Raw genomic sequence first — 27825 nt, forward strand, 5'->3', positions numbered from 1 at the left:
TAATTTCAAGAATTTTAAGATTCAATCAGGATCTGGAAAGGATGGGAGATGCAAATGTTCAGTTGTTTTTCTGTTCACACTGCACTTATTTGTACCAGGTGTGTTCTTTCCTTTCAGTGTTCTAATGGGACCCTAACCTACATCCAGTCAAAGTGTCAAGAGGCCCTGTCCAACCTGCACACCGACCCAGAGACAGGCTCTCACAGCCTGCTCGCCCTGCTGCCGACAACTCTACAGCGCTGTGAGGAGATTCACAATGAGGTGGGGGCACACGGGTGTATCTTCACATGCATGCACAAATGAATCTATGAGTAAAAGTTTTATGGCGCCCTGTAGTTGCAGTTGTCGTTGATGATTTCGGCAACCGCAGGGCACCAGAAGGCTGAGACTTGCCACAGTGGACAGCAAAGAATGTACCAGTAAAGTTTAGGCAGCGCCAGTTTTCAAAGTTATAAAGTGCAGCGTAGACATGTGATCATCCTGCTTGATACTATCTGCATTTTTCTCATGCTGCAGTTTTTGCCCATCTGGTATTTCAATAAGGTTAAAACTGGAACCATCTGCAAATATGACAGGATTTCATTAAGACAGGAAGGAAGACCAGAGATTTAGAAATCTCTTTAAAATCAGGAGAATTTGAGCATGGGAATCATGTGGAGAAGGATCTAATGAAGGAGTTACAGTTTGTTTGAACAAGCACGCGCATTACAAAGATTTATGTTTTTACTTACAGTTAAGTGAAATATATGCTCTCCGCAGCTCCATTCACACAGACGGCCATTTTACCAGGCAACACAGAGCAATGTATCATCAAATACGTGCAAAACATTCATTTGGTGCATTATGCCTAATTTGTTTCCTCAGTTTTGGTGGTATTGCAAAACAACTAAATTTGCTATAACCAATTGTGCGCCATGGGACCGACGGCATCGGCAATCTTCCCCTGTCAGACTGTAAATGGCAGGCTGGGAGCTGACCAGCTTTTTGCACATCATTCACTTGGTTATTTCATATGAAATCCTGGTTGTTCCCATTTGTCCCGGCCTGTGATGGATCATAAGGCAATTGACTGTCCATATGTTGGCTAAAGATGGAGTCCTGCCCACTCTCCCGCCCCCCGCCAGCCCCTAACCCTGACCCTTTTCACACAAAACAACAGGCTCGTTAGATCGGTGCGCTAAGGAATAGATGGAGGTTAAAAATGAGGAATGCGAGGAGGTTATCTGTGCAGTCGCCAGCTCCCTGAGCTTGCTTGCCGCAGGCCAACGGTTAATATAGCACTTCACCTCTCCCCCTTTGCACGCTTGGGCTCGAGGCACCGATCTGAGCCGTTGCAAGCGCTCCGGCCCCTCAGCAGGGCATCATGACAGATGAGTCTGACGTAAGGTTGTTTAAAGGTTGGAGACAATAATAATTATTCAGTACAGCCAAACAATAGGGCTGTCTGTGTCAGGAGGACCACTACGCTAGTTACCAACACCTGCTACTTTTGGCGCACAGTGCTACAGGATTAGAGAGCACAACCCCCACAGGATGGCAAGGCAGGTTTACTTAGGATGCTAAGCAGGATGCTATTTATAAATGAACAGATGTGTGTTTGGATGTGTGAAGGTTTAAGTGGGTGGGGGTGCTCTCCGGGGCTCACCCTACCCTACCTGGCACTCACAATGATCGATGCGGCCATTTGTTGGGAGTTGCCCATGAGAGCAGAACACCCACCTCAATGATGTATTGTCGGTGGTGTTATTTATGATGACGGCCCACTTTGGCGCTTGGCGGGTGCATATTGCGCCGGTCGTGTTTGACACGGACGACCAAGGAGTGAACAAGACTGAGACGCACAAGCAGGCTGACCTGAGCAGTGCCTCATGGACCTTCCTTTAAAAAGGGCTAAATTGCCAGCTAGCACTGATGGGGGTGACACGGATACTATAATTCGCTGTACTGCAACTTGGCGAAGGGAGAGCAGAGGTTGGGGCTTGTCAGAAGTGGGTGAGAGTGGATGTTGAGAGGTGGTTGATGGGGCACTGAAGGGAAGAACTCTTCCCACCTGGTTTTAGGTGTGGCCCTCGCAATCTCTGATTTTAATTCTACCTCCTGACTGAGATGGTTTTTGGAGGGGGGAGGGGAGGCAGCATAACACAGCATCGCTTTGAAATGATAATCCCAGATGCAAACGTCATGTCTCATTTAAAGCCACCGTGTCACTTCCCAGGTGGGTGTGTGACAGAGTGCCCTGAGGGACCCTCACTAATGATGCTAGCCCCCCACAGTAAATATTGAAGGGAGGGATGAGGTTTTCCCAAATGTTTTGGAAAAAAAATAAACATAATGGAAGCAGCTGTGCGCGACCTTCCAATGTCCTGTTTTCAGACCAGACTGTCTCCCCAGACTTTTGGGTCTTTGCTTTCAAACACCTTTCCAGAGGGGTTTATAGTGGAGTAGAGAGAACACTACATTGTAAATCATGGAGTGGCTCCTATATTTCCTGCTGACATACAAAATAGATGGATGTGTTGCCACTTTCCATCAAATAATAAAAAAGCTACTGAACCCTGGGATCATGCTTAAGTATTATTTTTGCTAAGTTGCTTTAGCATCTTAAAGGTGTCCTGACGTGTGGGGAGGAAAGGCCAGAGAAAGTTAAACAGAGGAGGGCAGAGTGGGATCGATCCCACCTCAGGGCCCTGGCCTGGAAATTGATTAGACCTGCTGAGGGAATACCATGGTGTGTAAAAAAGAACTAAATAGGAAAAAAAAACAACACTCTGCCTCAACAGCAGACGTGCCGTGGTGGGCCACAGGTGGACTAATGTGGTGCTAATGTTCAGTTAGTGTGTCCATCACCTGGGAAGATGACAGCAACTGCCGCAGGGGACCCACTAGCTTCGCCTTTGCCTCCCCACTGTTTTAGGGAAAAACTCTTCCTGACAACCACTTTCTCTTTCACACACACCTTCGTTCTGTTTGCCTGGATATGTGGCATTTACTCAGAGTTCCCCTCTTGGTTACTCTCAGCTGGATGGCTGCACTCCAAATGCCACATAACCAGCACTCCTCAGTAGCTTCTGATGGCTCGCTTTGTGGCTGCTATCGGCCTGCACAGTGGGGAATAGGCAGCCATGTCATCTCAAAGTGGTGACACAGGTCGGTTTCTACTCACTAAAGGACAGGCAGACAATCAGAGAGATAGAAGGAGGGATGAACAGAGAGAAAGGGATGTCCGATATTGGTGCTCAGAGGCTTTGTTGTGCGTTTGAGCTGTAGTGATCGAAGGAAAGTGGATTTGGAGAGTGTTGGAAGGGAGCATAAAGGGTGACATTTCTTTGAAGGGTGGGTTGTGTGGAGTGGCAGGAAGGCCTCTGAGCAGTGCCGTTGGCTATGTTTTCTCCATGACATGCCCTAGTCTTTGCATAACTTCCCTGGTGTGATCACCAGGGAATCTATTGGAATAAACACTAGTTTGACACTGTTTACTATTTAACCTCCTAAAGTTGGTGCAAATGATTCAGGCCCCTTGTTTTTCTATTAGATGAATGGAAGACTCTCTAAAGGTAGGGGAATAGAAAAAAAACTGACAGCAGAAAATAAGAAAAGAAGTCCTTTTCAATTCCTGAGACTTTTTTAGGTCGACCTTAAATGTTTAAACCTGATTGGGAAAAAAAGGGAAGTGATTTCACAGCTCTACAAAGGGTCTGTTATACACTGGCTAATGCTCTGTTGGAACAACAATGAACAAAGTAGTTTTCAGAAAGGGAACAATAGCTCCCTGAGTCCCATTTGATATGTGACTCCTTTGCGTGTAAGCACTTTTTGTCTTGTACAGTTGTCTGCGTCAGACAGAACTGGAGTGTGCATTGTTTTGGGTGGATGACGCTTTGTAGGACGTTTTGGGGGAGGGCAAGCTGCAGTGTCTCGCATTTACGTTGGCGGCAAATGGGGCAATCTTTGACATGCATGCGCATTGGCAAAGATGTACGTGCAGAGTTTAACAAAAGCTGCTCACACACCTATGCAGACTGGAAGAGGCAGGGGCACAAACACACACCTGCACTCCTGCTACAAAAACAGTAACATGCACCCAGAAAGGCAGACTTAGGAAAAGATAGGCAACACCTGGCTACAAGACGCATCCTTGCGAGGATTAAATCAGCACTTCAAAGGAGCAGGAAACAAAAACACTCCCAGCGGAGGAGAAGGGAGGCACTCGACAGCCAAAACTGTCATCTCCAGACAGAGCGAAGGAGTGGGAGAGAAAGGGAAGGAGGGAGCTGAATGAGGAGAGGAGGAAGAGGGTGGAGTTTTCAGGTGTGTTGACAGGAAGGTGTGTCCAAATAGGCATGTGTGTGTGCATGTGTGTGTGTTTGTGTGATTGTTAAGTGCCTTTTTTGTGTGGTATGGATATGCTGGCATTCCCAGAGGTGACCACTATAGGTGTGTTTTGGTTGTGTGAACTGTTTCTTCATGTGATCGAAAAGGACAGATATCATTAAAGATTTGAGGTTCTTTGAAAAACAAGCAGAAACACCAAAGAGATCTTTTCATAGCGGAACTTTTATTAGCTCTATATTATAAACATGTGTAAGATTTATTTGTGTTCTGTGGACTTTTTATGCCAAGTGTATTATTTATATATATTTTGTATATGTCCATTATTAATTTTATGAACAAAAATAATATCAGCTAAAATAAAATGATTCATATTAACTGTATTGAGCATATTAAATGTAGTTTATTAAAAATGTTTGAGTTAGATATATTTTCACTGAAATAATTTTCACATTTCTAAAACACTAGTGTTTTATGCTGTGATTGAAATGACTTAAAATATTTACAAATGTCTCTTCTTTTTCTGATTTCGGTGACTCAATGGCCGAATCATGTTGTGTGTCCTGATTCCATCTGCGTGTCTTCAGGTGGAGTTTGAGTGGTTACGGCAGTACTGGTTTCAGGGCCAACGCTACACTCGCTTCTGCAGCTGGTGGAGCAAACCGATGGAGCAGCTGGAGAAGGACTGGAAGCTGATGGAGATGATGGTGAGCTCCGTCTGGTACCTCGAAAAGTTGGGCGGTCATTCTCTATATATGCCCTCAGTCAGCACTGCCATAACACTCAGATTGAAAGCATTTTTTTTGCAGGCAATAGTTAACAACAACAACAGGAACAACAAAAATACTACTACTACTACTACTACTACTACTACTACTACTAATAATAATAATACCGATAATAATAATGATAATAATAATGATGATAATAATAATAATAATAATGATAATAATAATGATAATAATAATGATAATAATAATAATAATGATTACTGCAGCCACTCCGCTCTATAATAACAGCTTTGTTACGGTGCAACATGCCTCTGCTTGTGCTTTTTACACACACTCCAGAGGTGATCTACTGTCCTGTATTGGGCGTTATGTGTGGTGCGTTATTACAGACATGATGTGTTTGATTATAGCCTAACTGAGGTTTTGCAGGAGAGGGTTGTGGGTATTCAGCCAGACTCCTTTGAAACAGAACATCTAGGTACCAGTAACGTCAGCCTCATAATTTAGTCGCCCTGGCCAGGGAGCTACACTGCACACACACACACACACACACACACACACACACACACACACACACACACACGTAGATATTCTATACAACTCAACTCATAACGCACTCTTAGTTTCAGCTCCTTCCGCTCCTGCGGCATCTCTCTTGGAGCTCAATGTTGAAGATGGTGCTCGTGTGTTGGCGTGAGTACAGCTGTGAACATGCAGAAACCAGAGGCAGCAGGGGGCACTCTTGTATCACTGTAGCAGCGACTACAAGAGTAGCCCTCTCTCCCTCTATGTCTCTCAGCCCTGCCTGCTGTCTCTGGGAGCACTCTGTCTCTGTCAGAGCGCAGCGCTGAGCAGTAATCACATCTAATGCTCAGGCGGGGATAAAGACAGGGGGCTCGAGGAGAACAGTAGTGCTGCTGCCGACGCTGCTCAGCTCTGCTCCGAGTCTCTTTCTCTCCCTCTCTGTCTTAGTGGAACCGCCTGGCAGAGTGTGTGTTTCTGTGTGTGTGTGTGTGTGTGTGTGTGTGTGTGTGTGTGTGTGTGTGTGTGTGGTTGTGCGTGTGCGCGCAAGAGTGTGTGTGATAGAAGGAAAGATCTTGACCCCACCTCTAGGCCAAGATGAAGTGTGTGAGTTGGACCTGTATTTAGAAAAGGGCATTCGTGAATTTTGAGGTCTTTTTCTCTCTATCTGCTGCACTTTCTCCACCTTTATACAAATAATTTCTCCAGTGTGTGTGTATAAGTGTCTATGTGTGTGTGTTTCCTTTTGTCAAGTATTTTCATGTCCTCAAAACTTTCAATCCATATTGCACAATGCAGCAAGTGCAGTTTTACTAAAACAGCCAATGCGAAGCAACTTAAAATAAGCAAACATTATTGTCATTTGTTCTCCTTTCTATTATTTTACAGCCCCAATTTCTCCACATTAATGACACTAAATGTTCACCAAATTTCATATGAAATCACTCAGCGTATCATCAGCAGGAATCCGTCCTGACCCTTATATGACGCAGTGGTGAATGCATAAATATAATCACTCACTATTGTGCTGCAACATTATTGCTCTGGCAAGCAATATTTACAAACAGACATCGACCCCTGATACCCTGATGAAAAGCACTTTATTGATGTGGCTTATAGATTTTCTCTTGTACGTCTCGATTGCTGAGGATTTCTCAGCAGAGAGATTAAAACACATTTCTCTAAATTGCTTTGAGTTATTTAAATTATGTCTTTCCCTCCGTGCAGTAATTCACTGCAGATATTTTATATTTTGAAGGCGGCGTTTGGCAGGAGAGTCCATCTGATTGAAATACAAGTGACCTCCTGTGTATGGATGCTGGTTGCAGTTTATTTTCAGATTCCCGCTGCCGCTCGCGTGAGCGAATTCAAATACCACATTATTTTTCTGTCAATTTTTTTATATCACCATGGGTATTTTATAATAACAAATATACGTCCGTAAATAGGATTTATAAATTGACACTGTGTCAGTTTATACACATGGCTGTTGCAATAAAACTCTATATTGTTTTTTCCTGCTAAAATAGTAATACAAACCGCCAGCCTTCCTCTCTTTATTGTCATATTTAGCACACAGTGTTGTGTGATGCGCTGGGCTGTACTGTATTTGCGTTTGTTAGTCCGTATGAAGAATATTGCAAATATGGGGCGGGGGGGGGGGCTCCTGTTTATGGATACTGTCACTCCCTGGGGCTCCCTCTGCTCCTCAGCCTGTTCTCATGCAAATGCTCATCCTTCCATTTGAATGACATCCTGATAAAATACATAAATAAATAAATATATAAATAAAGACCAAACGCAAAACAAGTCCACTTGCTCGCGCGTCTCTTTTTTGGTACCTCATATATTCATGTGGGTTCTTGATGGAAACAAAGAGACATGCTTCTGAGTCAACTTCAAGTGTGTGTGCACAAGCCTGGCAAAAGTACATCAGTGTGTGGGATTGTGTGAAGCTCCTGCTGGGGGACTGTAGTCAAGTTAAAGGTTGTTTCTGGAGGGGTAGAAAAAAATACAGTAACTTAAAGGTATTACATTCCCCTGTGGTTCATTGTGCTAACGTCCATTTAGACCTACCTCGCGCTCGGGAGCCTGCGCTCGTGGCGATGATACAGTCGTGACATTTCCTTAAACTAGCAACAATGAATAGCTTCCATCCGACTGACAATAAACAGAGAGTGGGGCCTTTTTGCAGAATATTTTAAATACCAGTGTGCTACTTTTTTTTTATCTTTCCACTTTTCACTGTGGGGGAGAAGCAGCAGCAGCAACAACAAGCCCATGAGCACATCTCTCCTATTTTCCCCCATCTCTCCTGTCCTGTGTGCATGTGTGTGCCTGTGTGTGCACGTGCCATTGATGTTAATGTATGCACTTGGCATGACTTTAATTGATTTAGCAGCTCTGCTTGCAAAGTACGGCTTTTTCCCTAATTTGTCACTTTCCTGACTTCTGTGGCTGCTCATCTCACAACTTCAAAAGCCACCATGGATGCAAAGAGATTTCAATGCACTCCGTCTCCCTTCTCTCTCTCTTTCTCTCTCTCTCTTTCTATTCTTTGTTGTTCTCTCCCTCTCTTGTGCCTGCTCATCTTGCCGCATCTCTGTCTCATTTTCGCACTTTCTCCCTCATTTGACAGCAAAGTGAGCCTTGTAGATGGAAATCTTTTCAACGCATATCAAGAAAATTAATCTACTTCTGTAATAAATACGATCCACTCGAGTGAATACATTTGTATACTTCAAGATGTACAAAACAGGAAGTAGTATCGGGGCCACGTCTGCCTCTACTCCACACACCCAGGCTGTCACTCCCTGTTTATCCAACACGTTGGTCACACACATACACACACTCTAGTCACAATGCCTTAGTTTCCCTCCTCATTGTGTTAAAAAACCACCTCTGTTGATTTGGAATAACATGTACACAAGGGCGTGCATATAACTGTAATTGGTGTCCGTTTCATCTTGTCTCGCTTTAATAACTGACTCCAGGAACAGTGTGGACTGATGAGGAGGGCCGCACTGCAATCACACGCAGACCAGCCCGGTCACCGTTGATAGCTGATTAGGTTATTGACCCGGCCTAGCACATAAAGGAGGGGTGCTCTGGTGGGGGCGAGTCGTGGGGAGTGTCTGTAGAGACAGAAAAGGGTGGAGGTAAGAAAATAGAGAGGTGGTGGTGTGGATGTGTTGGGGTGGGTAAAGGGGGGAGGAAGGGGGTCAATGTAAATGTTATTGCTGTGTGAGCTCATTTGATCAAAGTCCTGGAAAGGTTAAGCGAATCCAATCTGGTTTTGTATGGCAGAGTGGAGACACAGGCACCAGGGAAGAAACCCCCAGGACGGAGAATGGATTATCATATTGGCTCAGGAGTAGCAGGGGCCTCCGACGGACAGTTTACCCTGCCCGTAATGCGTTTAGACAGCAATTGGCCTTAATAACCTTTATTGACTTTAGCGGGTCAGTGCCAAGAATCTAATTATCAAAGTGTATCAATTTCATTGGAGTTTAGAGTTGCACTGCTCACAATAATTATTTTAAGGTCAGGCCGGGGCAATTAATCCCCTCTCCACTTATTTGATGGCTTTGTAAAACATTATAAATGTTATGGTTTCTGTTGTGCGTTTCACCGTAAATTATTTCACGGAGCCATTTTTAGCAGGCTTTTATTTGCAGGGCGTGCAGCACCGGTCCAGCCGAGGGGGAAAGGTAGCATATTTCAGGAAAGCTGGGGGCCAAAGCTGAATCATGTTGCAGATGTTTACCAGCAGCAATTTTTCTCGCTCGCTTGCCATTTCACTCGTATTGTGGGCAGAGTTTATACCCACTTTATATGCACACATGGAACCCAGATTAATTATAAGTGTGAACCAAGCAGTAAACAGTTAAGCAGCCATTTATTTTGCTCATTATGAAGCCATTTATTATCTCTTACATTAAACCGCACGTGTTTATGCGTGCACATTCTTTTGCATTTTAAGCACTCCACTCTGCAAATGCGCTTATATACTGAAATTATATTTCATTCTTTTGTGTTTCTTTGGCACACTTTTGGGTACGTTTGTGTGTCGGCGAGTTTATTTAGTATGCCGTTTATGTGTTTATGTGCACACAGTGTATCCAGGAGTAAATGTACAGCTTCCCAGTTGTTTATCCTTCATTGACAGTCAATACCTGCTGGTACCTGGGTAGTAGCAGAGGTTTATTTATTTATTTATTTTTAATCTTATCTCAGCACAGACTAGAGGCCTAATCCAGGTGCTCATTATTGCCCGGCCTTGTTTACTGGCGGCTCTGTATTAGCTCTGCTTGCTTTGCCCTATTTAGACGGAGCTGAATAAAAAAGAAATTACTGAAAGATTATTGTTATTATTCATTTAAAGAGGAAATATATGGCTGATAATACATTTTACATCACGCAGCCGCTTGTGTTTGGAAATAGAAAATGAAAAGCTGCAGGAAGAGGCAGGGAGCGAGAGAGGGAGAGAAAGAGAGAGAGGGGAGAAAATGTAGCAGTGCAAAGGTATTTGCAATTCTCTTTGAAGTCCCTATTCAACAGGGTAAGCTGAATTTTCGGTGGTGCCTGATAGTGTTCTGCGTAAATGCTTAAACCCCTTTAGAGAATTTTCATGGGCAGATACGCGGTGGCTTGAAGGGAGCGTTTATGTTACCTGGAGCCAATGCAGCCCGCAGCTTTGTACCTAAAGATGTACACTAGTAGTGAATAGAATTCCACTGAGGTTTGTCTTTGACCGAATCTCTCTGCAACATCGCTGTAAGCTGAGGTAGAGGGGAAAAAAGAAAGCGCTGTGAACAGAATTAACCCTGTCACTCCCCCACTGGCACCGCTCACACACACACCCACACACACACACACACCCACACACACACTCTCATACAAAGGAAATAAACGGTCACAGTCATGCAGGTAGAACAACACCGAGAAGGACCGCATGATGTTATTTTGAAGCTGTATTGCATTCACGAATAGTTGTTGCTTAACTGTTTCATAAATTCTGCGGAATTGTGCACACACCTCCTCTTTTCTTCCCCTTGCTAATACGGTTAGGAGCTCTCCCCCATTTACAGTAATTAAAAGGGATGTCTTTGCTTGTGTGTATTTATTTCTCAATAACAGGAGTGTCCTGTTTGGCGCGGTTACCTTTTTCATTCCAACGTCAGACGCAGGCCTGAGCCAACCTGTTTCAGCGATGCGGATCGCCCCAAGTGGAATTTGTTACAGTGAATTCCTCATTTATCTCAAATCGCAGCGAAACCGCAAGTGAAACACGTCTTTGTTTCACATCAGTGACATCTATGAAAGAAAATGAATTCATCCTAAAAAGGGGTGTACGGTGTTGGTTTTACCTATTCAGCTTTGAGTAAACACCAACAATGTGGGTTTGGGTAAATTTATTGACAGGGGTTTAGTCGTTTTTTTTGTTTGTCAGTTGTGATGTCGAAAGCTTTATTTTACTGTATCAGTAAGCTTTGAAGGCGGCTTGTCTCGTCTTCTTAGAAAACAAATGAGCATTTTACAGAGACTGATCTGTCTTATCCGCTTAGCAGCTTCCTCAATCCCCACATTTATTTATTTACTTATGTATTTACTTACTTATTCATTTACCCACCTCTGTCTGGATTTGGTTTGATTCCCCTCTCCAACGCCACCCATGTACACCCCTCCTCCCCCTCCTCTCCCTGTTCTTCTTCCTCTTCCTCCTCTCATCCTTGGCCTCGATCAGCAAGATAAGCCTTCAGAGGAGGGAAGATAACATCCATTAAAGAGGTAAAGAGGAATTATGGGGCAGCCCAGATTAATCACTGCTCAGCTTAATCGCATTCAGTGTGGACGGCAGGGCTGGCTGCAGGGCCCAGCTTTTTCCTGTGTCATAGCAGTGGATCAAAAAATAAAAAAAAGATGCAGGAGAGGACTGTATTTGAAGAAAAGTGCCTAGATTGGGGGAAGAATAAAAAAAAAAGATGAAAGAGATTTCAGAGCATCTCCAGCAAAGCCTGCCCCTCTCAGACATGACGAAAGACATCATCACTAACCAGAGCTTGATCCATAATTATTCCAGCTCTTTGATCCAGGTCTAATTGTTTACTCCAGCAGGCAGGCACGTCAAGGTGCTGCTGTGAAAGAAATTCTCAGAGACGCAAGCAAACACATTGATTTGTCTTGAAACGCAAAGAAAATAACCCCAAATCCTGTTCAATTCATGAATTTATGCTGTTTTTCTGCTATTCCATATAGAGTACAAGCACAGCTTATAGGTATGCTACATGTTCCTGTCTTCATAAGATGACTTAAAAGAGACATAAAACTTCATCATTAAAGTCAATGTGCAGGGTGCAATTCTGCATTTGTGCCACACACACTTGAAACGTGTGTAGTTGTGGGGCTGGCAACTCTGTGGGTCCACATCATTCAGAACCGCCTGACCATCAGATAAAAAGCCACTGACACCATGGTAGCAGAGGTGGTCATGGTCGCCAGCGGAGGTCCCACAGATATTACTAATCAACCCTGTTGTTAAACATTCAAATACCAGATATTTTAATGAATTGTCAACATTTTTATTTAATTGAATTGTGCTATTTTTTGCAATCTTCAACACATAAGACACAAAAAGAGCCTTCCCCATTACCTGTTTATTAATAGTTTAGTCCGGAGCTACATATATGCCCAGGATGTGGAGTAATGGCAAAGAACCATTTTTTTTCTTCTCAATAAAAACGGTTTTCCGAGAGCGCTCCTTTCAGGTAGTAATTCACCACTTCGTACACTTCCTTCTGCAGATGGAATGATCCGATGGGTAGTGTTAAATGGGTGAGATGTAGGACAATGTAATTAACGCTAGTCCTTTAGCGGGCCCCGCCTCGCTCCACTGGGAGCACCCGATATAGTGCTCATTAATTCCTATTTGTGTGTAATGAGAGGGTCATGTTGGATGTAATAAATGGCTCTTTTATTTGGGCGAGAGCTGCAGGGCGGCATCTTTTCCTGGCTAACAGTCTCATAAACACTCTGTAGCCGCTGTCATCGGCCTCCCTTGCTGGGGAGCGTTTGCACACGTGCACAGTAGTGTGAGACTAAGTGTAAATGTCGAAACAGTCGAGTAACTCCGACATAATCTTTCCTGCTAATGATTTACCATCAGTACCTGGTAGCAGATAGTAATAATAATGAATCCCGCTGATGTTAAAAGGTGGATTAACTTTGAAAAAGGTGTCATCATGATTATTATTTTTTGTCTGCAATAGAAAACTATTATTCTTATTATTATTATTTTTAATCACTTAGCACTGAATCTATATTGTGAAATAATTTATTAATACCAGCGTTATTCCTGCCACCTGTTAATATTGAAAAACAACCACCCCCCCATCAAACGTTCTGTGGTTAATCCGAACTCTGCTGGTGGCCAGTGGCCATCCTGCCTGTGTCAGTTTCGATCGATGGAAGCACTCTTTAGTGTTTGACCATTTATCGGAGCTAAACTGTGCTGCGTTGAGTGTTACTCTGGAACTCTGGGGTGTAGAACGGCTGACTTTGGCTCCAGTCAGCAAAAAGCTTTTTACTGGCAGGGGGAATGAGATGGTGCTGATCACAATCTGGTATCTGGAGCTAGAATCTGGACTCAGCTTTCATATGAGAGTAGTGGGGTTTTAACAGAGAAGAAGGTGCCGGACTGTTAACATTCACCACAAACTTCTCTGTCCAGCTCTGTCTTCATTGTACTGATCCAGCCCAAATGCAACCTTCCTGCCAGGTTTGTGAGGCTTGTGCACGTGTTCCTGTTTGGGCATGTGTGTGAGACTCATCCCCGCCCGCTAGAGAGCTCAGTCAAATTGAAAACGTTGTGGTTTAGCCATTAAGGCCGACTGGACCGTCATTCTGTATCATGAGACTGAGACAAAGACCTTGAAAGTAACAGGCCGGTCAGTTTTAATGTGATGTTTGTGGGCCCGTTGGACTATAACCCAACAACAGATTTGCCTTTTCTTCCTGCCACCAAAAGGGAGCAGCACAAAAAGCCCGAGTTCTGCTTCATTTGACCCAGTGGAAAGCATATGTCCCTCCATACTGCTTGTATTCTACCCAGAAGATGGACTGCCGTTGGAGCCTTAGAAAGCATCCCTGCCCACTTGAGTGTGTAACAATGCCTTCAAACAAAATCTCTTGTCACGGCTCTTCCCTTTTTGGGAGTCCTTCTTCTGCCCACCCCCATTGTCACTTCAGACATGTTACTCTGATGTCTCAGACACATTTTTCTAATGTTTTACACTCCATATAACCCGCGCTGTGTGGAAAAGAACATTTTACTTGCTGACATAATTGATGGTGCCTGCGACCCTGCAAGGGTCAAGTCGACAATGAGGTTTGTGTCACCACGGATACTGTGAGAACACGCGAGCAGATGCGCACGTGCACACGCACGCACCACACACACACACACACACACACACGTTTTGATGCTGTCGGACTGTCTTTTTTAGAATGTGTTTTTCAAGATGGCCATTTCCAAGTGGTCAGTCTATTTGCCAAGAAAAAAAAAAAAACGTTTCCAATATGTGACACTGCTGCTAGTCTGTTTCTGTACTATGTCCTTCAGTTAAGTATAAAACCAGTTCTCTCTGCTCACTGCAAAAGTAAAAATGACGATAAAACTATGAGTTTCAATTTCTGCTACAGTCAAACTGAACATTACAAGGATCATGTTTTAGTTATAATGGATTGCTTTAGACTTTACAGGTGTGTAGCTGTGAAAAGATATGGTTTATATCATTTAATTTAAAGTATGCCTTTCTCCTTTTTTTTTTTTATAGAATATCAGACAACCTCTCAAAATACAAACGAAAAAATAAATATGTTTCAGTTTTGACCCACCAGTATTTGTATGGAAGTAGGTGGATGGCAGTAAAAAGCCTTACTCGTGCACAAACTAGCACATTTTTATGACCTGGGTGATGTCACAAAAATGGGAAGTTTGGCTTTATTTCTTCCTTGGCTAGTATAATTTTCCAAGAGTGGTGAGTCACCTCCCCTAGAAGAATGTGACTTGGACTGATGTGTAGAAAACACACACACACACGCACGTGGATCTGTTGACCAGATTAGAATAGGCCCTTGCCCGATTATAGCCCCCTAGCCGTTTATATCGGTGAGCTGAAGCTATCCATTACCCAGCGCAAAGTGTCTGATGTCTCTTTTTCCACTGGAGGTCAAAGTGATATTAGTTTCTCATATTAAAGTGCAGAAAGAGATGATGGAGCCATCTAAGAACTTTCCAAACACTCTCTCCTATCAAAGTGGAGTGTCAGAATAGCTGAGCCAACAATGTGGCAACATTTAAAAATACGATGTGAGCTTATAGCTCGAGATATTTCCGAGCAAGTATTAGCAAACTACAGAATGGGAACTGCATGTTCCTCTCGATAGTGTAACACACCCCCTTCTGGTGTTAATCTAGTTTTAAAACTAAATGGATCTGTCAGCTGTTTAGAGATGATATGCTTGATTGGCACCCGGTGATTGTAGAACGTTCGAATGAAAACACACCCATAAAGGTAAAACTAATAAATTCAGCTTGGTGGATGTAGTTTGATTATTGGGTTAACTTGTGCTGAAATTGTACCAAAGTGCTAACATTAAAATGGCTGTGAGGCATTTATTATGATACTAAACAAGTAACTAATAAAGACCTCAAATTCAATCACACCACTGGTCTGCGACCATAAAGGTTTCTCTATTTACTGCTACATTGCATCATTTTTTCTAGAACTGTTTTATTTAATTGTTGCCTTTTGGCTGGTAAACTGTTAAAAATACCCAAACAGAGGATAAAATACTAAAGTGTTGTCAAGTGGAGGAACGGGGAGTTGGCCTGCTCCTAAGCCTGTTATACATGCTAATGGCAGGGAGACGGGCTGGGAGGTTGGCAGCTTGACAGACAGGGGTGCCTGAAGGAGCAGGTCTCCATGGTAGCGAATAAACAGCAGACAACAGTCAAAACTCTGAGACCGTTTTGATGGTACTGGTGAGTTTTACCACCTACCTTTAAAGATAATCACAGCATCATTTTGATGGGCCTTCTGCTCTCAGATTCAGTGCTGTCACTAAAAATGGTTAAATGGGCAGAGAAAATAGGAATTTTTAGGTTCTTGCGGCACCTAGACATAAAATGTTTCCTAAATAAGTGTTCTTGGTCTAAAGGCAGCTGAAGCACTTCACAGGGTGTTAACAGTTTCACAGACGCTGTGCTGGACAGCTAGTAGCTGAGTTTTATGGAGTGTTGACCTTCAATGTCTGCATTCATCTTTTTTTAACCTTGGTTCATTTGAGAGGCTTCTTAACTTTTGTGTGAGCTCTGCAGTGATGCCCATGATGTTGCAACAAACAGTCTCCCCATTCTGTGTTAACTCAGTGAATTGTTGTTATGTGATGGAATAGACAGATGCTTGTTGGTGTTAAGATAGAGCCCTGGCTCGAGGTGTTATTGAGCTGCCCCAGGCTGCCCTCCAGGCCAGCCTTTGCTTGGAACACTATCATCACTCCAGCCGTTCACTCTCCAAAATATCCCCACAGCTTAGCTGCCTGTTTGTTTGCCTACCCTGCTTCTGCATAAGGGGACAAATGTTTATGCCTGGCTGTATTCAAATGGACAGGGTTTAGTTCAGGGTGTGATCCAGATCTTCCTTGTCCTCTCATTCACCTCAAGATGTGGCCTGGGTCAGGGGACATTTGTGATCATCACCAGGCTCGGGGGGGTGGAGACTGAGGATAGCTACTGTCATCAAGGGATAAATAAAGGTAAAAAAGAGGCTGAATAATGCTAACACAACAGCAGAGATAAAAGGCTGCCATCTCACCCTGGCTAGGCTTGACCAGTAAATGGCCTGTGGCTAATGCTTGACGGCTTCTCTCAGCGATGGGTTTTTCTAAACACGCGCGGTCTCTCAAGTAAACAACCAAGCCAGCGCGCGTGCACATATGTTTTCGTTAGTTTGAGGCTTCAGAACCTGTTTAATGTTCTAAATACTTGCAATAAATAAATCAAGAAACCGGCCAAATAAAAACATAAAGGCAAAGGTTGTCACCGGTTGTCAGTGTAGACGCTTGTTAGCATCACAGCTCCAATTGCAGAGGCTTCACACATCTGTCCGCCAATTTCAAAAAGATTGCTGCTTTTAATTTGTGTTGTTCTGAGGAAAAAGTTGAGTGTAACAGAGTTAATGGGGAAGTGGCTACAGAAGGCTGTATATATTAATAAAGCTTCTGTTGTGCTTATTTAAAAACAACACATATTAAGAAATATAATTACATCTCTCTTATAGAAACTAAAATTTAAAAAGAGGGAAAAAAAGAAATATAAGATACTGTATATATTGTAATATATGAAATACTCTTTTCCTTAATTGTAGTTAATCTGCATAATTTAATTACAGGGCATGTAATGATGGGATTACTTGTATTCACAGACTTGACAGCATTGCTATTTTTATATTCAACTTGTTTTCACAAGGCATGAGCTGAGGCTTTGGAGCCACTCTGCTCTCCTCTAGTTAGCTCAGATCAGCCCAAATCACAGCAACATGCTGCTACATTGAAATGTGGCAATAAGTCAGGGATTCAGCTCAGTGAGATTTCTGGCATTTTCCTCCGGAGACACTCATACCAGGACGACAGGGTTTGATCCAAAATGAAGGGTGCAATTTTTCAGGCACAGACAGGCAGGCTGGCTTCCTCCTGGTCACCGTAATTTTCGCTGTCTTCTCTGACTCAGGCGCCATCAGTCCCGCGTGGGTTCGTGTTTTGGCATCTGTCCTGTGAGGTGTGAAGCAGGCATTTTAATCTGTCCTCCTCACTCCTCTCCTTCAGAACCACACACATCTAATCAAACCTACCTGTACATAAAATGAGACAGACAGGTGGATTGTCACAGAGGGATTGAAAAAAGGGAGAGGCAAGGAACTGAAGGTCCCCCTTACATTGGTGGGCTTTTTGAAGAAAGTGTTAGATAGCTGAGGAGGCAACTGACTGTTAATGGGAAGAAATGAACACGCTTTGCTGGTGGATGTGACAGGAAGAGACTGTTCTTAACAAGGCGTCAGAGTCAGTCATAGTTACAGATCCATCACTTCTCAGAGGTTTGGAGAGGGAGGGGGAGACATTTAAGGGTATTCAGAGAGGAAGAGACTGTGAAGGGTTGAGAAGAAGAGGGAGAAAGAGGGATTTGAGTGTGGCTGACAGCACTGCATTTAATTTGGTCTGCCAGATCCCTTTTCATTTGACTCCCTCTCAACCAGCTTAGAGGATGCAGAGGACTCGGAGGCGAAGGTTTGCCAGGATGTCTCAGATTAGCACTGATGTGCCACGTCACAGTATAAGCTGGCCTGTAATTCATGTTCAACAGGGGGATACTCACACATTACACTGTGCTGTGCAGGACGTGATTAATTGACTCACACTCTAATATTGGGTGTAATTTGCCTGTCCTCTGATGTGAAACTGGCTTTATACCAGACTTACTGTATGTCGCTGTCCCAGCCACGCTATAACGTTGCCTTGAGTCGGAACTGTGTCATTTCTAAACTGGGAAGAGCCGCTCAATGTCGGGAGGAGGGCGATCATTTCAGTTGGCCTGCCGTGCTGTTTAATATTTAGCTATTTATCTATTTATCACATTCTTCCTCTTCTTCCCTTCATTTCAGACCAAGCTGTTCCTGACTTCAGTGGAGGATGAAGGCCAAGCAGGAGAGGAAAGGATGGAGATGGCAGAAACTCTGTTGTCTGCCTTGACGGACAGGCAGCAACAAAGGCAGACGTGGAGAGACAGGTAACAGCATAGCACCGATCATTGGTCCTCAAAAGATAAACCCCTGACACAGGTGGCAAAGTTAGATGCTCAATGAATCATGAACATTGCCTCATATGTTAGAAATGAGAATACACACAGCAAACGCTCAGGAATTATACATTTTACTTTTGTTGGAGTGTAGCAGTTACATTTAGTCTCTTAAGCCAACAGAAATACAGTCTAAATCCTCTGAAAAGGGTAAAAGTCTGAATAAATGTCTTTCACACACGCACACACATGCACAACAGTGTCCTGGTCACCATGAGATCAGAGATGGTCCATTGGTACAAATTACAAACTGTGACAACTCCGAGTTATTGGTGCGTGTTTCATGTGAAATCATTGACTCATCACCCGCTGACAAGTATTCCGTTCAATGAAGTTTTGGGAATTCCACAAATATAGAGCAGTGTAGGGTGTGTGCGCGACCTGGCAGCTATCATTAAGACACGTGTGTCTTGGATAAGCCGCAGTCACTTCCTTCCTCTCAGATAAGGGGAGGGAGCAGAGAACACAGACCATTCATGAAGATAAAGAAGGGCCTTATACACACACACACACACACACACACACACACACACACACGCACACACACACATGCTGTGTTATTTTACCTGTTTATTCTCCCAGACACTTTGGCCCACACACTCATGCGTACTCACACACACACACACACACACACAGGCTTTCTTGCATACAGACATTAAGCATTCACATATATTTCAATGCCCATTATCACTATCAACACATTTGACCTCTCTCTCTCTCGCTCCTTGTCTCAAACACGCACATGCACACACACACACACACACACACATGCAGGCACGCACGCACACACATGACCCAGAGCCTTAAGAAAGCAAATGTGCCAGAGGCAAAATTCACAACCTCGAAATTCCTGCAAACAACATATTTTCTCTTGACAGATATTTGTTAACTTCCAACATGGCCGGTGCTCTCATCTTTCTCTGGTGCCCCTGTGTTTTGAGTTGTCCCCCCCAGTTGACCCTTGTCCAGATGAGTCTTGTAAACAGGCTGTTTCCACGCACCTTGTCTTGCTACGTCGACGCCCACTGCCTCACAACGTTGATGTAGGGCCCACTCTGATAGTGCATTCCAGCCGCAGGTGCTGAAAGCTAAAAACCATCTCACCACATCTACCCCCCAGCTTAACATCAGCACTGTTGTCCAACCATCCTAGTTCTTCCACCACCCACAATGCACTATTTTGACCATGTGTAAGCCTAAACATGGCTCAGGTCAACCTTAGACACTGACTGCCTATATCAGAGACCAGAACAGGAAACGCTGGGCCCTTGTCGACAGTAGATGCCAGATGTTTACTCTATCAGCAGTGAAAGACTGATTAGATTAGTTTTTGTAGAAGGCCATGCAGCGGGCCAATATGTTTGAACTCCAGCTGCTCCTGATATGTCCTCTTCCCTTTACACACATGTAACGTCGCTCCTAACCCCCTCCGTGGCCACTTACAAAAAAGCCAGGGGTCATCCTGTCAAGTGGCTGTCAACAGATCTCATTTACACAAAACTAAACACATGGCTGTGTGCAATGTTAAGTGGGATGCAGTGGTACCGATTAGAGATCTGTGGCTAATGAGGGTTAGGAATTACGGCACTGTGGTCGTGGAAAAAAATCACACTACTAGGACACAAGTGTGACAGAGATAACTCTCGTCAAGTCTGTTTATTTTGAACACCATTTATTATACTAAATGTACTCACCAAAAGATGATTTTCTTTAATTAAATTTGATTCATTCCACATTTTTTTTCAAATTCTCTATTCTAATTAGGTTTTCACACAATATGCAACATATTTTATCATATTCATACCCTTTGTTTCCATGGTTTCCATTCAGCACATAATGCTTGCAAAAGGACGGAGAGGGGAAAAACCCCATGATTGATGGCACTTGCTGCAGGCACATAAGCATAAACAACCAACGCTGATTGATTTTGTTTCTGGTTGACTTTTGTTTCTTAAACAGCATCACTGTGCACCCTGGAACGTGCATTTGGTAGTTGGCGCTTTAGGTCTGTGGGGTATTTTAAGCCTATAGCGTGGAGGAAAGGAAGAAATTGGACCGGGTGACCAGTGGTTGCGCAGAGTTGACATATAGGCACTCAAAATGAATGATGCCTCGACTCCTCTCGCTAGCAGAAGCAGACCATTCATTCACTCCCAGCCAATAACCTTATGAGAGCTTTTTTATTCTTATGAGCTCTTTCTGGTAACGGGGTTTTCAGATGCACGTGGTGAATTCCTTGATAGATGCCACCCTCCGTATCCCTTTGGTAAATGCCCCATGAGTGGCCTGAAAATAGATCGATTATTATGTGGGTGGGTGACTGTAGAGGAACTGAGCAGTTGTATTTGCCACACAGGAAGTGAGAGGCATGGATTCTAAGAGAGGACTCAATTAGGATTTCAAATAGCACATTGTTGTGGCTGCAGAGCATGAAAGGAATTCCAAATGATCAGATTGTGCATAGATTTTATTTCAAAACGTGAAGTGAATCAGGTTAAAAAATATATATTGTAAAATGTTCATAGAACAATTGGATAATTACTGTCATTTGTATTAGGGTATGTTTTGAGCCATATAAACATACTACATTATTTTTAAAACCACTGGAATAGATGACCTCATGGTAACCTTTAAAAGCCTAGAGGTTACTACCCCAACAGAGGAAAAAAAACGGCACAGTCGTCGAGCAAACACTGAAGGGAACAGCTGCGAGTTTTGTACTGACCATGCAAACTGCTGTAGGCTTTGTAAGGTCATTATATGATAATGAAAATCATTACAGAATTACATGGGGGTTTAGGACATGAGAGCAGCAGGGAGGGGAGGGGAGGGCCACATTGGGTTTGATAAATGGACTGTGAAGGTGCCCATCTGGCCCTCACTGTGGCTTTTTCTTCCTGCTCTTTTATCCACTCTCGTCCTTTACTACCCTTCTTTCATTCCTCTCCTCTGTTCTCCGGCACACCAGTGTAAAAGCACGCAGGCCCGTAGTGAAAGATTAACAGAGTGCAAGCCCACCTCAGCTCTGCAGAGGAGAAAAGAAGACAGAAGACAGGCAGAGGTGTTCATGACCCAAAGCAGAGTTTGTAAATGACTTGCCCAGTCCCGTCCTCCCTTCCCTCAGTGTGGGCCGGTGGAGAAAAGGCAGCCGTTGACCTTTGGCATCGGAAACAGTTGGACAGTTCAGAGATGTGTGAACGCTGGAGTCTGGGAGCGCAACCTGTATTGATTAATAGGCTTTAGTGGTAATAGATAACGTGGTTTTAGGTTATTGTTTGTGTGTATCTTTCACAAATGTGCTACCATTGTTGTGTGAGGGGACAAGGAAGAACTGCATTTTTGGGAAAGATCTTTTGGGAACACGGATTTACAGTTACGAAGGAGGCCTTTGTTGTCATTAGAACTGAAACACACACACACACACACACACACACACCACACACACACACACAGAGGTTAGGTTGTCACTGTAGCAGTGCTACACTCAGAATTGGTGGTGTTCTACATCTGTTGCCTGTGTATTACTTCTCTTCAGCTTGTTGAAAGTTAGTGAGGTCTTTATCTCAAGACAAAGGCGACATCAGCTGACATGGCAGGCGGATCTAAAGGATGGAGAAGGAGGTGCACGCGTCCCCAGCTGCACCCATCACTCAGCTGTCCAACCTGACCCGTGACCCTGTTGGGTCTTCTTCCAGCCTCCGTCGGCTCTAAGTTTCCTGCCATTGTCAGTCTCTCTTGTCTTCACCTGGACAGGGCACTGCTGTACAAAAGGCCCGGTCTGTCATCAAAACTAGAGGTCATTGGGGGCCAACAGAAGGCCAGAGAGCTTAGGCAGTGTCCAGCAGAAAAATGACCTGAATAGTGATGTCAGCTACCAGTTGCACCCCTATGGAGATCATAGAGACAAATGAAGAGAGGTCGTCATTGGCTGGCACTTTATTTCAGCAATGGTGACATGTCTTTTGTGGCATTCTTGAAAGAGCCTTCTCTTATTCCCCTATTGAGGAGGGACACAGATTTAGTAGACAAGAGGATGTCTATTCCAGTGGGGACTTTGAAAGATTGTAAGCATCATGTGCACATTGAAGATGAAGAGACCACAACCTTGTCTAATGACATCATTTAACTCTCTGGAATTGAACAGTTTTACTGTATATGAGTGGTGTGTAATCATATTAGCAAAAGAATACTATCTACTGATGTACAAGATGTGTAATACATAGTTGTCTGCATGTATTTAAATCATTATCATGCCTGTCAAAATGGTCTTCAGATGCTCAACTAATGTCAAAGGTGAGATGTAACATAACTTCACTGTAACTTCCACATACACCAGAATAGTGAAATTCCGGTCTTTGCTCTGGAAAAAACTAACCTCCAAACCAGCCCTTCTTTACATTACACAAGGAGCTGGAAAAGATCTCTTAAATGTCTTCAGGCTGCAGCAGGAGACTCCTTATTTTGGGGATGGGATTCAATAAATAGGGAATTCTGAGTATGTAGGTATACTAATAAGCAGGTTTGAGTAGCATGGCTGATGGTGGTGTTGGGGACTGGATTCAGAGATCAACATTGTGGTCGGTGGAAGATCGGCCTAGGCACGTTGTCAGCAAGGTCTATGGGACATAAGTTGCCTCCCGACCTTGCGTCAACTCCACAATACTGTAGTAACCTGTTTTGTAGCTTTCGCTCTGTCTGTCTGTTTTACTTGGCATGAGTTACCAGCCAAACCCTTTTCCCTCTTACCTCAAGGGACTGCCTGCTGTTAATCTCCTCTGTACAGTAGCAGGAACTTTTATATCCAACAGCATGTTCTCTATCCACGTCTTAGACATATCTGGACCTCTTATTTCTGCCATCGTCACATCACTGTTTACTTGGCTCACAGCAATGAAGGCAAAAACAAATAAGCACACATCATCTGTCTCTCACTGGCCAGCCTGTAATTAACACGGGCACGGCGGTTAGCCTACAATGCTGTCGTCTAATTTGTCTGTCTTTATCTTAAACATGTCTGTGTGGTCCCATAGACTGGTTGCATGCACGCAGAAGGAGTGCCTGTGGCTTGGTTGTTTGTGAGGTGTATAGTTGTGAGTACGTACTTATAAATTATGATTCTTTTATCCAGCACCAGTGTTTAGAAACCAGCCAGTTATGCACAACATGTCCTGACTTCACAGCTCCTAATGCTGCAGCAGACACCAGGCCTTTCAGCCAAGTTAGCTTCTAGTTTGGAATATTATTTTACTTATTCACAACATACTTTGAACATGACTTATCTTTAGATATTTATTGAATCTTCTGTTTGCTGTACAAAAGTTTCACTTCTGCTAATTTGCTTGATTTTCAAATAATTTGGTAATTAGCTTGTGAGCTACATGATTTTGGTTTGTGGGCATTGTGCTCATATTTGGCATGAGTTGATATCTTTGTTTCTCTTTGTGATGAATGCTGTTAACAGGTGTGAGTGGAAGTTCACAGGTATGCATTTCACAGTAAAACTTGGTGCTCTGGAATGTGGCAGCTAGAAAGAAATAGATTTAAGAGAGTAAGAAATGCAATTAAATGTCCCACAGGCATTATAACACAGGCACTTTCCTTATTAAATACCACTGGTTTATTATGGAGAAAAGGGTTTGCATTTGGAAAACACGATGTGGTAAATTATTTGGGGTGGGGTAGTTATGGGTTTGGGCCTGTTTTACTACACTCAGGAAAACTGGGACATTCTTTTTGGTCAAACATAACATCCCGGAGGGATGATGATGATGCATGGTTGGGTGAAAGAAGACAAAGCTCAAGACAAGAATGTGGCATTATTGTGGAGGAAGCATCATAAAAACAATATCATTATGGCAATTTTCTTTTCCTTGACTGAAAAGGTTCTGTTAAGGAGTGTTTATATCTACAATCTATTGACAACAAGGCTATTACGAGGTGGGTAAGATAAAAAGACAAATATAAAATCATATTAATAACACAAACATATGACTTAGGCACCAGTAACCGATTTTTATTAATGGATCTTTTTAAAATTGACTGGTCTCATCTAAACTTTGGTCTGGCAGCTGGCTGTTATTACAGCACATTATAGATGACAGATTTTTATAACTGAAAATACGGACCTATTTATTACATTTATAGCATAGTCCTTCGACAAACAAAGTGATTTTGTTCTGTTGTTTGTTATGTGAAGGCTACCTGTGTTCTGCTTCAGCACCAGCACCACATCCTCCAGATGTGTGGATGGATTTAAATCTTGTGAGTGCGGTTGTGTGTCGGGGTGTTGGTGGCTCATATTGTCTCAATCTTCTATGGTGAAGTTCTGTTTGAGAGTCACCGCGTAATCTTACCAGCATGTTCCTTCATTGAAGCAGTCTCTAATGCCCCATATACCAGATAAATACCCTCGTCTTTCTCAGAAGTCCAGAATAAGTGTTCACGTACAGGCAGGTATCAGTTTATGTCAATACTAAATATACTTAAGATATATGCAGTGACATCACCTGCACTATCATTTACCTTTTTCTTTACCCTGTCTGCCCCAGCTGTTATACCTGTTTGCCCCTTCCATAATTCACACCTCTCTCACTCTGCACACACATCATTCTTTGCTCCTCTCTTAATTATGACCCCCATCCCTGCAAAACTTCATTTCATATTAAGCATATTGTCTCTTCAAGGCTGGCAGGCAGGTCATAAATTATCCTGAAGGTGACGAAGGAAGTTGGAGGAGATAGTTATGAAAATTTCATCTGTCTGCCGTAGCGACCGCAGCTGCTCCTGTCAACAGCCATGTGCTGGAGGAATTGCACTGGGTCAGCTTTCGCGCGCATGTGTATGGATGTGGTGAATGAACACATGTGAACAGCTTTAGTGTGCATTAATGTGAGTGTGTGTGCACTCTCTTTTTGCCCCTGGGTGCATGTGTGTGTGTGTGTTGGGCAGTGTGTGCAGTGGGTTGGCCAGGTAAGACTTGCCTGTCAGCGCCTGGAACATCTCTGGCATTCCTGTCACCCAAGGTCCCCCAGCTCTGCCCCAAAGCAGGGAAACTGGGAGGGGGGGGACAAGCTCACAGGGCGGTCCCCAAGCTGTCTCTGTTCATTACTGCTACAGAGATGGGACGTGGCCGGCAGGGGGCCAGACCTTTACTCCTCACCTACTGTGATCATCTGCTGCTCCACTCCGTGTCTGTGTGAGCTGGTGGGTGTGCAAGCCTGAGAATAAGAAAGGAGGAAAAATATAAGGCCCTTGTTTATCTTCCCAATCACAGAAGTGTATGTTTTATATTTGACCTATGGAGTTTTTTGCTTTGGCTGATTTCTGCCTGGAAGAAATGTGTCTGTGAAAGCATATCTCCACTGGATATGTCTACATATTTACGGATACTCAGGAAGTCGGCATCCGGAGCTAAAGTAGAGTGCTGCTGTGGCAGTTTCTTGACACAGTGCTTAGCAGTTGTTTCCAGCACGCTGCTGCTCCATACAGCAATTAGTAGGAAAAGGAAAACACTGTAAAAGTCTCCTCTTGTGTCAGTCTGCAGTTTCCTGCAAAAATTCTATTAGGGCCAAAGTCCATAGCTGTTAATTAGAATTCTAACTAGTTTGCCTCCTGACGAATGGACGGCTTCAACAATGATGTAGGATAAAAGGGATATCAGCGATTTCACTTCCGTCTACAATGACTGCCTGTGAAATGGGTCATCAATCCCACAGTGATAAATGACTGTTGGAGTAATGACTCTGTTATCGGCGCCGGATTACTGCAGATATTTGTAATTAGTGTAGCCACACAAGTCCCCGACAGATGTTTCTGTAGCGGCACAATATTTGAGCCTTGTTTTAATGCTAAATGGGAACTTTCTGTAGAGAATAGGGATAGTTAGGGCTTTTGTTCCGCATACTGTAGGTGCATCCGGGGAGTTGAGCCAATGTGTCATCAGCAGGGTTCTGTGCTGTTTTTCTGGAACACACACACACGCACGCACGCACGCACGCACACACACACACACACACACACACACACACACACACACACACTTAAGCCCACGACCTGATAGCTAAATACACAGCCTGAGGTCCATCCTTCAGATTTTGAGCTCATCCCATCACATGACTGCATGAGCCAGGGGGCTCCTCTCCTCCACCTCCTGTTCTCCCATTCCTCCTCCTCCTCCTCTTCTTCCTCCCATCCCAGCCCCAGAGGTAGCCGCTGCCTCGCCAGGGGGAGTGAACGATTCACTTTTAACTTCAATTTCTCCTCTTTTCAGTCGAGATTCACTAGCCGCCCTGAAGTTTTTCTTTCTTCCTCCTCTTCCAGCTCTCATGAAATCACAATGTGATGTATTCACCCTGAGGTGTAGCTCTATTCACAATGCAGTTTGACACTGCTCCCCTTTGCTTTCACAGTGCATCTGCACAGATGGACCGCCGACAAGTACCGGTATACACCATCAATACAACTGTCGTGGGCACAGTCAACACCTATGATCAGTATACGCCCTAAACAGATGTCTTTCTCACCATACAAACCATGTTTTGTGTGTACCAATACACAGTTATTGTATAGTCCTTAATAAACTGTTTTTAGATTTCACATTGGTCAACGGCTGTGCTCTTGTTTCCAAAATATAGTCACTAACGTATTATCCAATACACTGCAATGTACAGTATACACAGCCTGACAGCCCAGGAAGCAGATGCACCCTGGTAATGGCAGGTGATTATAAGTGCCACATGTGCCAAACTAATTAAACCCCTGGGCTGACAGCAGCATTTGGTAGCACTGGCATTCTGGCGTTGGAATAATTGTAACAGCAGCACATTTCACCTGCGAGGCTGCAGCTAACAGTCATTTATTTTACAGCGGGCAGGGTTGGATGTTGATGAGACTCATCCGAATTCAGCTTATACGTAAATGTCTGTGTTTCTGGTCAAAATCTTTGATTTCTTCTATACAAGAGTCCCACGGTTTTCAGCTTAGTTTTGTTTATTCAAAGCAAAACATATTTTTTATGAATTGAGAAAGAATAAGTTGAGAAAACTTCCTGTCCTTCAACAGTCTGTTTTAATGTGTGAACACAACTAATGGAGATGTTAATGATAACAATACTAATTATAAAACCTGACATTTAACTCAAACAGCATAACAACAAAACATGAGCCTAAATTCTCTCTGTATACACATAAAGAATAGATTTAGCACATTTTTCAAGTATTTCATTGATTCTCTCACACATATCCAGAGGATCACCCATGGATGTACTCAAACACATGAACATGAATACCTTTTTCTTGGACAATTATCCCAGAAATAAGTTTTCAGGAGTAA

General features: G+C 43.5%; 1 protein-coding gene across 2 annotated transcripts in view; it reads left to right on the top strand.

The window, feature by feature from the left end:
* Positions 1-27825, top strand: part of fto (FTO alpha-ketoglutarate dependent dioxygenase) — a 101176-nt gene that overhangs the window by 24972 nt on the left and 48379 nt on the right. Inside the window, exons 6-8 of one of the 2 annotated variants that reach the window (XM_057017364.1) lie at positions 118-261; positions 4917-5036; positions 18302-18426. In XM_057017364.1, coding sequence (XP_056873344.1) covers positions 118-261; positions 4917-5036; positions 18302-18426 — 389 coding nt within the window. Of the gene's footprint in view, positions 1-117; positions 262-4916; positions 5037-5683; positions 7392-18301; positions 18427-27825 lie in introns of those variants that run through there. The other variant, XM_057017375.1, reaches the window with a different exon arrangement.

Source organism: Takifugu flavidus, chromosome 2 (genome assembly GCF_003711565.1).
Source record: "Takifugu flavidus isolate HTHZ2018 chromosome 2, ASM371156v2, whole genome shotgun sequence".
NCBI classification, from domain to species: domain Eukaryota; kingdom Metazoa; phylum Chordata; class Actinopteri; order Tetraodontiformes; family Tetraodontidae; genus Takifugu; species Takifugu flavidus.